The following is a 13,108-nucleotide window of genomic DNA, read 5'->3' as shown; positions in this document are numbered from 1 at the left end:
AACATAAATAATATTTTATTTAATCATAAATTGATTAGGTATAATTTGGTAAAATTTAATTAGGTACAATTTGGTATAATTAAAACTATGACGCAGTATACGAGATTAGTCCAACGCGTGTACAAATTTCACTGGAGTACCAATTTTACCTCTTTTGATCACGTGGGGTATGGTTCTTGGTACCATCCTAAAACAGCAATTAAAAAAATCTGAATCTAAGTACAAACAAGCTGAAAATGCGAGCATTATCATAACGAAAACTTTGTTTATTTACGTATTTTAATTCATAATATGGAAAATTGCTATTATGAAAAGTTGTTTAGAATTAAAAATTATGTTTTAATATGCAATTATATCATTCTATTTTAAATGTTATAAACTATAAAGGTACTTTACTCTTGATCGAAATTCGTATTTTTTTATACCTCGTATAAAATTAATAAAATTTTATATATGATGGTTGCATCATAAATCTTAGACCATGAAGAGCTTTTTATGAAGAATAACTTTTCTTCGTCAAATTAAAAATAAAAGAGTTATAAATGAAAATGTTGTTGGTATCCATAATTTGAAAAAAATCTTCAAATATTTTTTTCCATTAGAAGGATGTAATTGCACATATAAGACCATAATTTTTTATTCCAAACATTTCATATATTCGGTTCGCTAAACTCAGACACAACTGGCTAGTGATTTATCAGTAATTTTGCCAATTCGACAAAAAAATAATTACTAAATAGTTAATAATTATTAAATAATTAGTAATTTTGCCAATTTCGGCAAAATTGGCAAAAAACAAAAAAATTACCTACTAAAATCACTAGCCGAACCGACTATAATATACCCCATTCCACGAATATACGACCCTCTTGGATTATCGCGACAAAGAATATTTTACTGTGCAAAATATGAAGAACGAAAGTAAATTGCAAATCATATTGTTGTTTATTGGAGTAATTATTAGAGCAAAATTCTTTCGTACTTCTTATGTTGCACACTAAAATATTCGTTGTCGCGATAACTCAAAACAGTCGTATATTCATGGAATACACCATAACAATTTTCATTTCATAACAAATGGAACAGTCCATTTATCATTAGGGGAGGCCGTCTAACTCCCATTAAAGGGGAGGCCGTATACTCGTATAAACATTAAAGTTAATAATAAATTATTGCTTTTAAAATATACTCAAATTGTATTTTTGAACATCTTATTTATTTTATATAATAATTAAATTCACTAGCAAATGTCATTGATATTTTATAAATACTTAAATTAAAATTTAGTTTGACATTCACGAAGTGTCAAACTCAAATATAAATAACCTATGATGCTTTGCTTAATAAATCGAGATTAAACAAGCTGAAAATGCGAGCATTATCATAACCAAAACTTTGTTTATATACGTATTTAAATTCATAATATAGAAAATTGCTATTACGAAAAGCTGTTTAGAATTAAAAATTATGTTTTAATGTGCAAATATATCATTCTAATTTAAATGTTGTGAACTATAAAGATACTTTACTCGAAATTCATATTTTTTACATACCTCGTATAAAATTAATAAAATTTGATTCATGATGGTTGCATCATAAATCTTAGACCAAGAAGAGATTTTTATGAAGAATAACTTTTCTTCGTCAAATTAAAAATACAAGAGTTATAAATGAAAATGATGTTGGTATCCATAATTTGAGAAAATTCGTCAAATATTTTTTCCATTAGAAGGATGTAATTTCATATATCAGAACATACTTTTTTATTCCAAACCACATTTTAAATAACAATTTTCCAATATTGTAAAATAAATAATACATACATGATAAAGATACTTTTTACTGATGAACTTTACTTGGATCTACAGACCGAGCGAGTCTCGCAAATTCCATGGCTTTGCGCCACGCTTCACGCAACCGTATTTGCGTACTTGTGTTTCGAGTTGTGTGGTCGTGCGCTGGTCGAGTGGAGTTATAATTTACCAAATTTAAATAATCGTTTCTACTGATTCATTATTAATATAGTATAATATTATTGCTTTCAAAATATACTCAAATTGTATTTTTATACATTTATTACACATATTATTTTATATAATAATTAAATTCACTATAAAATGTCATTTATATTTTACTAATAGCTAAATAATTTAAAATTAGTTTGACATTCACGAAGTGTCAAACTCAAAGGTAAATAATAACATTTGCTTTGCTTAACAAATTCAGATTAAAAAAGTAGCCTACTTCCTAATCAAAGATTTCAGCTGACGTTTAGTGCGTGGTAGGAAATAACCGGATTGTGGCGTCACATTTTAGATTTTGAGGTCGATTATCTCGAAGACGGTTAGAGATATCGAAATGCCGTTTTCAGATTTGGATTCAGAAGACAAAACTACATAAGAAGCCATCGATAAATCTGCTCTAAGTATTGCAGGAGCGGCAACGCAATAACACACAGATTTTGCGAATTTATAAACGAAAAGTTTTCGTTGAAAATTGTACCGCTTAGAATAAATAATCTAAAGGGGGGTTTAGTGACCGATTTGAGGTCCAGGAGATTTCACAACTGATTTATTTTGAGCCGCTGAATCCGAATCTTTAAATGATAATCCGAATTTTTGGACAGGAATTTGAAATTAATAATTGAATTGTTTAAATGGTTATAACTAATAAACTAATAAAAATGCATCGTTTTTTCAAATTGCACTTTGTTTCTTTTAAATAAATAAACCACACAAACTTTTGGTTCTTGGATTTCATCTTGATTAATATTTGTCTCGGATTATCTGTCTGAAAGGTTGAGAGATGTTTGATTGTAGACGCTATGACTGGGGAGCCACAGGGATCTGTCCTTGACCCGGTATTGTGAAACGTTATGGATTGCGAATTCGAAGAAGGAGTTACCCCCTTCGCAATCGCAAATGATCTCGCGGTGCTGGCAGCAGCGCAGGACAGGAAGGAGCTCCTGTTCTCGGTATGATATATAAGTCTTCTGATCCAGGACTGGATGAATGACCATGATTTGGGTTTCGCGGCGGAGAAGACTGGAGATGGAATGGTGTTTGACTGTGCGGGTGTGGGAATCACTGCTAAGAAGTACCTCAAATGCTTGGGGGTGCTCTTACATATGAATGGGAGGTGGGGGAACACGTCCAGGAGATGACCCAGATGTATTCGACCCACAGTATCTGTAAATTTCGTTATATTTTCTGACTATTTTAAGCGCTAGTTCCTCTTGATTTGAGATGGTTAAAATAAAAATATTTAAAAGATACTTACGTAATACAGTCTATAATAGGACAAACGGAAAGACACAAAGTACAACCCGTGCAGTCATCGTTGACCCGGGGAATGTGAGTTTCTGGGTCGAAATGGATAGCTTGATAGCCAGAGTCGTTGCAAGCCATGTAACATTTTCCGCAATTAATACACATATCCTAAAACCAAACAAATGATGATAACCAACAAAACACTAAGGTCAGAATAAGATCCACAACTGCAAAAAGTAATATTAGTAAAGAAAAGTGATTACACGTGTCAAAAAGATGCAATTGAGTTTTTGCTCTTCTTAATGAGTGGGATTTCAAAGAAGATAATAGCAATGATAGATAAGATAAACAATGAAATAAGTAACTGAATAATATTGACAACAATTTGTAGTAAATGTTTAGTGTAAGGATTTTACCTTCAAAAGTATGCCAATAAATCATACAAATATAAATAACAATGTAAGGCTTAGTGATAATGACGGCTTAAAACTTAAAGAACCTGATTTCAACATAATCATTCCTCTTGTAAACGATATATTAAAAACTATTGCAGCTAGCCACGTACGAATCGACTTGCATACCATGAATCCCTTGAATACCATGAAAGCAACAACAACGGTTCAATTACAAAGTATAATACAATACTTACGTCATCAATTAATGCAACAACTTGCTCCTTATTGTTCAACAACATGTAATCCCCAATTTTTGGTAAAGCTCGTCCAATTATATCCTTGACGCTCTTTACTGTAAATCCATTGGTTCCATCCTGTAAACTATTTCCGTTATCAAGATCTGTTTTGACTTTGTCTTCATGATGCACCAGTTGTTCATCTTTATATTTGGATTCCTTGTAGAGTTTGGTAACTATCTTTTCCCTCTTCTTTTGGTAGTAGCCGAAGTGTGCTAATTTCTAAGCAAAAATAGTTATGGTAAAAAAAATCACTAAGACTGCAGCATAAAGTTTACCTTTCCATTTTCATCATAAATTGGAACAACGTTTTTTCCTTTCTGATGTTTGTACGTAGGAGGACTCTGTCCTTGCCAGCCATTTAGCTTTCCATCTAGGTACAGGAGGGCTTTTAGACCGGTGATATAGTCGTCGATAAGAGTAAAGTCCTGGTTTTGAACTGCACTACAAATCTGCACTGCAGACGCTCCACACTGCAAGTATTGTAACGTTGTTTCTGCAGATTCTACCCCTCCAACACCTACAGAAACATAAACAAGCGCCATCGATTTAAAATTGAATGGAAAAGAATTTTTAACAGGAAATTGTTTATAACGCAAACAACATGATTACTAGGTGAACAGTATCAAGGGCGTTACAAAATTATTTTTCCGGAAAGCCATTACTCAAACAGAATAATAAAGTTATCCCATGAATTTACTTGATTTTAATGTAATAGTACAGCCTGATATCCTCAATAATAATGTATATTTACCTAATATCGCCAAGTCAGGTACTTTATCTGCTATTGCTGACACGGCTCTAAGTCCTATGGGTCTAGTTGCATTACCACTGACTCCACCATACGTTGTTCTTTTATCTACACCAACTGCTGGCCATGCAGTACCGTCTGGATTCACGTGCATTAAACCAGATATGGTATTGATAGCTGAGACACCCCAAGCTCCTCCTAAATTAAAAGAAACAAACATAAGATTCAAATATGATTCTTTACTAATGTATTAAATCTGTGGACTAATCATTCCAGACTATCTAGAGAGTACTCAGAGTAACAGAGTACTCTTCCTTTTTTGTTTCCCATTCCGTATCCTCTTCCTTTGTTGACGCTTTTGATGATTTCATCCATAATTAAACTGAAGAGCTCGATGAGTCTCCCTGTCTTACTCCGCTGTCTGTATCTATAGGTTCTGTTTTCCATCTATTCTGGCTTCCATTTTGTTGTTTTGGTAGGTGTTTTCAAAATTTTTATGATATCTAGCGGAACTTCTCTATTATACAGAAGATGGATTACATCCTGAGTCTTACTCTGTCAAATGCTTTATTTAAGTCAATAAGACATATCAGACATAAAATAAAACATAACATAAATACACATATAACATCAAAAATAAATAATATTAAAGTAAACTGAATATTACATTACCATCTTTAGCAGCTTGCGCCAAAACCGTAATATCGGTGATATTTGGTGTCAATTTTATGAAAAATGGTATCTTCACAGTATTCCTAACCCAACTGGAAATATTTTTTACCATTTCTGGATGCTAAACACAAAATATATCGTTAGTTGTTTTTGGAAGTGCCCTTCATTTTGCTTGCATATCTACTTATGAGAATTAGTTGCATTACCACTGTAGAATGACGAATGACGGAATGAATCGCCGCGAATCCAGAGGTGTAACCAGGATGATCCTAAGGGGGGGGGGGGGTTACAACTACTTGATGGTATCTTGATGGTATGGAATGAGTGTTAAGCGTATAGAGCTCAAAGTACATCCAAATGGGGTATAATAGAACTCGTTAAATACGGGGCGTTGATTAACTGGAGGTGAGGGTTGGTTTTATAAAACACTACTTGTTCATACTTATTTATTGAACACTACTAAATATATTAGTAACGAGTTGGTGTGCTTACGCTATAACCATCTGAATGAATGATAATTGATAACGGATCGAATTAGAATGAGAATTAGAATGAGAATGAATCACGCTTCTTTTGCTGGATGTATAAATTAAGTGTAAGGTGTTGTTGTTTTGAATGCTGATACAGCGTTATTGCCGATTAGTGTACTTGTGTTGAGAAATCTGTGTCACCTACTTAATTGCAAACAAACGTGACATTTAAAAATTAAATAAATATATCTTGCTCTCATTTTTGGATGTTGATAATCCTTTACAGGGGGGTTATAACCCCCAAAACCCCCCTGGTTACGCCTATGGCTAATCATGTGTATTAAGTGGGCTGCGGGGAAGCAGTGTTGCCATTTATAGGCCGTATATCCAATTGAAAACTAAACAATCTGTATGAGAAATGCTTACCTGTCCGACAGCCAATCCCATTCCAGATTCTTTGACTCCATGAGGGCAGCTTAAATTAAACTCCAGCATATCAGCTCCTGCTTCTTCTGCTCTTCTTGATATTTCCTTCCAATCTTCTTCGATATATTCACACATAATACTAGCAATAATGATCTAAAAACGAGAATTGTTATTATGTTTATATTTATAGTACAAATATTAAATGATTTCGAAACGAATACGATTGTATTACCAAGACTAAAAGGATTAGAAATATGTGTAAATAAAAATACCTTGGTAGGATGATCTCCCTTCAGTTCTCTTATTCCTTGTAGCCAATATTCCAGACATTTTTCAGATATAACTTCGATATTTAAGAACGATCCTTGTTGTGGTCCATAATTATTACCTGATGTAGACCCACGGACGATTCGAGGAGATACATTCGTCACTTCGTTCTAAAACACAATGAAATCCTATTGTTGCATCATTAATAAAAGATCATTGCCCATTTAAAAACCCTTATTCATTTAAAAAAGTACTAACCTTGTCTAAGCAGAATGTCTTCGTCACGATAAAGCCCCATCCTTGCTCAAAAGCTCTTCTGACCATCGGAGCGCTGGTTACTGGAGGAGCTGAAGCCAACCCGAAAGGGTTTTCGAATTTAACACCGCATATATCTATAGAAATATCTACCTCATCTATGTCCGTATGGAACAGGGGTAGTTTTGGTTTTGTAGTTGATGGTAAACCCTGTAAATTTCTGTTGATGAAAATTTCAGTTTATTTATGTAAAGGATTTTACCTCTAAAGCACAGTGGATGTACCAGGCTGCTATTTTTCCATCGTTCACAGCTTCTACTGTAGCTCCAGCGACTCCAGCGAGATCTCCACCACACCACACCGAAGGATGAGATGTCTGCATAGTATTAACATCAACTATTGGAAGGTTTTTAGGTCCTAGTTTGAGGGGAGCTAAAGCATCGATGACTAGAAATAAGAGGAGATTAACAATGCTTTGACAGGATCAAGGCAAAGTTAGGACACATTTAAAAGGAAGCAACAGCAGAAGTGCAATTTGCTTGTAAGACACACATAATATAATATAAAATATAATAGTCTCCTGTTTTATATTGCTAGCGCGGCTTTGGGATTATAGCAGAGTAGTCTGCTATATCTAGGGCCTACGGTATACAAGGAAGGTAACAAGGCCAGTGCTACGTCTCGACCACTTATTATTACCCCTGGTTTTTAGCCCAGTAAATGAACGGGAAATACGGCGATACCGTGTAATTTTCAGGGGCAACTCCGAATTGCATGAAAAGTTGGATTTAGGTTCTATTTACCCTTCACTTCAAAGTTGAAATTGTGACATAGGTTGCTTTTACTTGAGGGGTGACAGTCACCCTTCTCGGGGGTGAAAAAACATACGTTCAAGATAAGACCGGAAATGAATAAATTTACTGATTTTAAGCAACTTTTGTTCAATAGAGTTTTTTATGTAAGTCAATACTTTTCGAGTTATTCGCGATTGAAAATGTTTATTTTTCAACAAAAAAACTACCTACGTTTTCAGACGGTTTTTCGCAAATAACTCAAAAAGTAAATATTTGATCGAAAAATATTTCCTTAGTAAAAGTGAGGCTTATAAAAAACCGAAAAAATGCTGTATCAGTAAAGTCTATCAATCGAGTAAAAACAAAGTTGTAGCTCATGAAAAATACGTTCTTATTCGTCTAATTCCAAATCGAATATTTCAAGGTGAAATCACCTAAAAATTAAGCATATTTTGAAAAAACTCCCTTCAAACTTTTTTAAAGTGTTTATAAAGAGCTTTATTTTAATCGTTTATAAATGTTTCTAGCATTAAAAATAAGCGAGTTACGCTCAAAATAAAGTTGGCCCTTTTTTTTGGTAAAAAAATAATGAAAATCTCCCCGTGTTTAGCTCCCCAAATGAAATTAATCGCTGCCGCTTTACAAACAATTTACTTATCTACTTTTTATATGATCTGTCAGTCTCACCGGTTTAAAGTGCTTATTTTTGAAAGCGTTATAGTTGAAAAAGCTTGAACGGGTCACTAATTACGAGTGTATGCAAATTTTGAACAGCCATATTTTAGCCAATTTTTGTCTTACGAAAAAACAAAATGAAACTAGCATATTTATAATAGCAAAACCTACATTTTTTTACTCCTTAAGATTTTTCTTATCACTAATACTTTTTAAGTTATTTTGAAAAAAGGAAATTTTTCAAAAACTTTTAGAAAAATTTTTTTACTTTATTTTTTTACTATAAAATATTTGAAAATATTTTTCAAAAATAAGCACTTCAAACCAATCAAACTTACAGAAAACTCATATAAAAAATACACATACAATTAAAATAAATGGTAAAGCGGTAACGATTAACTTTTATTTTCAGTGTAACTCGTTTAATTTTGATGCTAGAAACTTTTGTAAAAAAAACAAATATAAAGCTTTTTTAGATACTTTAAAAATGTTATAATAAGCTTTTCCCGAAAAGTGCTTAACTTTTCGGTGATTTCGCGTTGAATTATTCGATTTGGAATTAGACGAATAGCAACGTATTTTTTATGAGCTACAACTTTGCTTTTACTCAATTTATAGACTTTACTGATACACCACTTTTTTTGTTTTTTTATAAGCTACACTTTTGCTAAGAATATCTTTTTCGATAAAATATTTACTTTTTGAGTTATTTGCGAAAAACAGTCTAAAAACGTAGTTTTTTTTTGTCGAAAAATCAACATTTTCAATCGCGAATAACTCGAAAAGTATTGACTTACGTAAAAAACTTTATATATATAGAACGAAAGTTGCTTATAATTTGTCAGTTTATCCATTTCCGGGCTTATATTAAACACGCGTTTTTCACCCCGCGAGAAGGGGTGACTGTCACCCCCTAGTAAAAGCAACCAACGGCACAAATTCAACTTTGAAGTGGATGGTAAGTAGAACCCAGTGGCGGCCCGTGGGGTAATGCCATAGAGCCATGGCACTACCTTGCTAACTATGCAGAAACATATTATTTTTTATCTTAAAAACATCTTAATGCCTGTTAATTTTTTTGTGATTGTTTCTCTTTATTTTCATAAATTATATAAAATCTGGCAACTGTGTAGCGTAATGCAAATCTATCCACCGACTCTCGCCACCCACAGCTGACCGGATAAGGGATGAAGATCCCGGTGCCGAAAGTCATAATGGCTCGCCAGAAAAGAGAAAGATTGTATGAGTATCCTATGTAAGTGACAGAGATAGAGCGGTATTGCATTTTTAATATACGTTTAAATGGGACTCTTCGTGCCAGGCTCGAAATCTCGAAAAGCAAGTTAGTAGATCTTAAGATACAATGTTTTAGATCTATTTCTAGTTTCTTTACGCGTTCACTTGCCGCCATTGTGTTTATTATCTACTACTGTATTGTATATTTGTGTTTATACTCTACTATATTTTTTAATTTGTAATTATTAGTGCGTCGTGGTCGTGGGTGTCATAGGTATATAAATAATATTTTGATTATTTTCTACGTGTAATTTATTTATTGACAATGAATCAAATTAGTATATTAAAAAACTCTTTTGGTGGTAAAAAAATAGATACATATAAGGGACCGTTCAAGTATTACGTAACGCAGGTGGGGGGGGGGGGGTCGGTCAAAAATCTTCAAAAATTGTGTTGCGCAATAGTTAAACTCCCATAAAAGTGCGTTATGTAGGGTGGAGAGGGTTAAAAATCTTTAAAAATTGAGTTACGTAATACTTCAATGCTCCCTAAGATAAAAATATCAGCGCCTATTTTTTTTAATTTCTATTTTATATCCTTTTTAACAATATCGTGAAACCGTCACTAAAAATTTAGGCAGCTGCCCGGATTCTGGCACTACCTTCTTAAAGTTATACGAGCCGCCACTGGTAGAACCTAAATCCAAATTTTTATGCAATTCGGAGTTGCCCCTGAAAATTACACTCCAAAACGGTCATTTATTGGGCTATTTACCAAGTACTCATTTTTATTTAGGCTGAGTCGACCTGGGGCCTCTTATAGACATTTTAAAAATGTCTAGATGTTCTAGCCGGCGCTGGGTTTCGAACCCCGGCCTACCTGCGTGGAAGTCTGACATACTACCGCCTGAGCTATCCGGTCCCTTTAAAGACACACATAAGGTCGCCAGTTCTTGCTGTAGTTTGTTATATCCCTAGAAAACATTTAGATAAATAGACAGAGAGAAACAGAAAGATAAAGACAGAGACAGAAAATAATCTTACTACCTTCTTGATCTTCTAATCCTGATCCAAACGCTGTTATTAAGAAGCTCGCTTTGATGGTGTTTAGTTGTTCCGTATCTTGTACCCACTTGCCATCTTCAGTTTCTTCAGTTCTACTGAATGTAACGGAAACTATTTTTCCATTTTTAACATTGACAGAATGAGCAGCCAAGAATCCTACCAATTCGCATTTCTCTTCAACTGCTAGTAACACCTACAGTTAGGAAACATAAACATTATAATAGTCACAAACTCAAATAAACGTTAATATTTATGTAAGTAAGTTAAAGCAAGTTAAGCAGTAAGACAAATCAGCAGGTCCCGATAATATACAAGCAGAACTACTCAAACTGATGGACAACGAATCAATAGTAATAATCACAAAGATATTCAACAACATATACAACTCTGGACAAATACCAACAGAATGGCTGAAGTCTGAGTTTATTGCACTTCCAAAAAAAGCAGTCATCTCCTAAATTTGTTCCTAAAGGTAATCCATACGAGAATTTACAAGTTATGTGAAAGTCAAATTTCGCCCAACCAGTTCGGGTTCATAAATGCTGTTGGTACGAGAGAGGCTTTATTTTCAATACAAGTCTTATTCCAGGAATCAGACTGCAAACTTCAGAGTTGACGGTGAACTCACCGAATATGTCAAAATCATGCGTGGAGTGAGGCAAGGCTGCATTTTGTCCCCCCTAATTTTCAATCTTTACTCTGAAAGAATATTTATCGAAGCTTTGCACGATAATATCAGGTATGCAGATGACACCATAGTATTTTCGGACAACCTAGAAAACCTACAAGTCCTCATGGACAAAATCACGTATTACAGTCAACAATATGGACTCAATATAAACGTAAAGAAAACAAAGCTTATGATCGTCAGTAGGAAAAAGATAACAGAAGGTCAACTCTATATCAACCAAACCCCTGAAGAAAGAGTGAGGCACTACAACTACCTCGGCACCATAATAAATGAAGAATGGACCAATAACCAAGAAATAAGAGCGCGCATCGGAAAAGCTAGATCAATCTTCAACCGTATGGGGGCGTTTTTCAAGAGCCACAACCTTTCTCTTGATATAAAAGTAAGAATGCTGAGAGTTACGTCTTCTCTGTCCTTTTTTATGGTGTTGAATCATGGACCTTGAACGAGGATATGTGCCGAAAATTGGAAGCATTTGAGATGTAGCTATATCGGAGAATTCTTAAAATCCCATGGACTGATCGGGTCACAAATGAGGAGGTTCTTAGAAAAATGGGGAAGAACCGAGAAGTACTAACCACCATCAAATCTCGAAAGTTGGAATACTTTGGACACATTATGCGAAATGAATCCAGATATGCCCTCCTACAAGCCATCCTGCAAGGAAAAATATTTGGAAAGCGAGGTCCAGGAAGAAGAAGAACATCCTGATTAAAGAACCTCAGAACCTGGTTCAACACAACATCTGTGCAGCTCTTCCGCGTTGCTGCAGATAAAGTGAAGATTGCCATGATGATCGCCAACATTCGTCACGGATAGGCACATCAAGAAGAAGAAGTAAGTTAAATGTCTGTTGTCAAATGTCAGGTGATTCAGGAATTCTGCCTAATATGTACAAAAACATATGCATATCAGATATCCTGCAGCAACTTACCTCTTCTGGCACGGCTGTAATATTAGTAAATCCTTGCCTAAACACCACAAAGACTTTCTTGGCTCCGCATCTCAAAGCTGAAGCGGCGCAGTCAAAAGCAGTGTCACCTGCTCCCAAAACAATCACATTTCCACGTAATTTTGGCAACATCTCTTTGTTTGCACTATGTCTGCACGGGCAACTACTGGAGTTTTCCGTATTCTTACTAACTCGCGCAACTTTGGTCAAAAACGATTTAGAAGTGTAGAAACCCATCTCTATGGTCAAATCTTTGAAGAGGGGGTCTATGTTGGGTTGAGGAAGACCTATTCCTAGGAATACAGCTTTGGCGTCTTTTAGAAGTCTATCTACTGTGAGGTCTTTGGTAGAAAGGGATCTGCCAGTTTGGATCTTTACTCCTAAATCTTGTACCAAGCTTATTTCGAAGTTTACCACAGATACTGGAAGTCGGTACTGGGGGATTTCAGTGGTACTGAAAAATAAAAAGAGAATAACCCTTAAATTAGGAAAATATTTTTACATAAAATAGATAAGAATAGAGAAGGCTAGGACTGCATTCAATAACATGACCAAACTCTTTAAAAGTCACAACCTTAATCTGGAGATAAAAGTAAGGTTCCTACGATGTTATTTATATCTTCTTAATATTATATTACGGAGTTGAATCCTGGACACTCACTGAATCGATGGAGAAAAAACTTGAAGCCTTCGAGATGTGGCTATACAGGCGAATCCTAAGGATATAAAGGACGGATAGGATAACCAACGAGACCGTATTACGAAGAATGGGGAAAAAGAGGTGATGTATACCATTAAAAAGAGAAAGTTAGAATATCTCGAACACATAATGAAAAATAGATTACTGAATGTAATCCTTGAAGGAAAAGTATTCGGAAAGCCAGGAATTGGGAGA

General features: G+C 34.4%; 1 protein-coding gene across 2 annotated transcripts in view; it reads right to left on the bottom strand.

Moving 5' to 3' along the window:
* LOC114333736 (dihydropyrimidine dehydrogenase [NADP(+)]-like) overlaps positions 1–13,108 on the bottom strand; it is a 66,320-nt gene continuing 53,212 nt past the window's right edge. For both annotated transcript variants that reach the window (XM_028283725.2, XM_028283734.2), the window contains exons 6-17: positions 12,196–12,667; positions 10,553–10,763; positions 7,064–7,248; positions 6,805–7,011; positions 6,552–6,716; positions 6,280–6,432; positions 5,384–5,504; positions 4,715–4,909; positions 4,239–4,480; positions 3,919–4,182; positions 3,280–3,437; positions 1–187 (exon numbers count right to left, since the gene is read on the bottom strand). In XM_028283725.2, coding sequence (XP_028139526.1) covers positions 106–187; positions 3,280–3,437; positions 3,919–4,182; positions 4,239–4,480; positions 4,715–4,909; positions 5,384–5,504; positions 6,280–6,432; positions 6,552–6,716; positions 6,805–7,011; positions 7,064–7,248; positions 10,553–10,763; positions 12,196–12,667 — 2,455 coding nt within the window. In that variant the 3' untranslated portion in view covers positions 1–105. The remainder of the gene's footprint in view (positions 188–3,279; positions 3,438–3,918; positions 4,183–4,238; positions 4,481–4,714; positions 4,910–5,383; positions 5,505–6,279; positions 6,433–6,551; positions 6,717–6,804; positions 7,012–7,063; positions 7,249–10,552; positions 10,764–12,195; positions 12,668–13,108) is intronic.

Source organism: Diabrotica virgifera, chromosome 5, assembly GCF_917563875.1.
Source record: "Diabrotica virgifera virgifera chromosome 5, PGI_DIABVI_V3a".
In the NCBI taxonomy this organism is placed as follows: domain Eukaryota; kingdom Metazoa; phylum Arthropoda; class Insecta; order Coleoptera; family Chrysomelidae; genus Diabrotica; species Diabrotica virgifera.
Note: the sequence above shows the minus strand (reverse complement) of the source record. Positions and strands in the feature narration are given on the sequence as shown.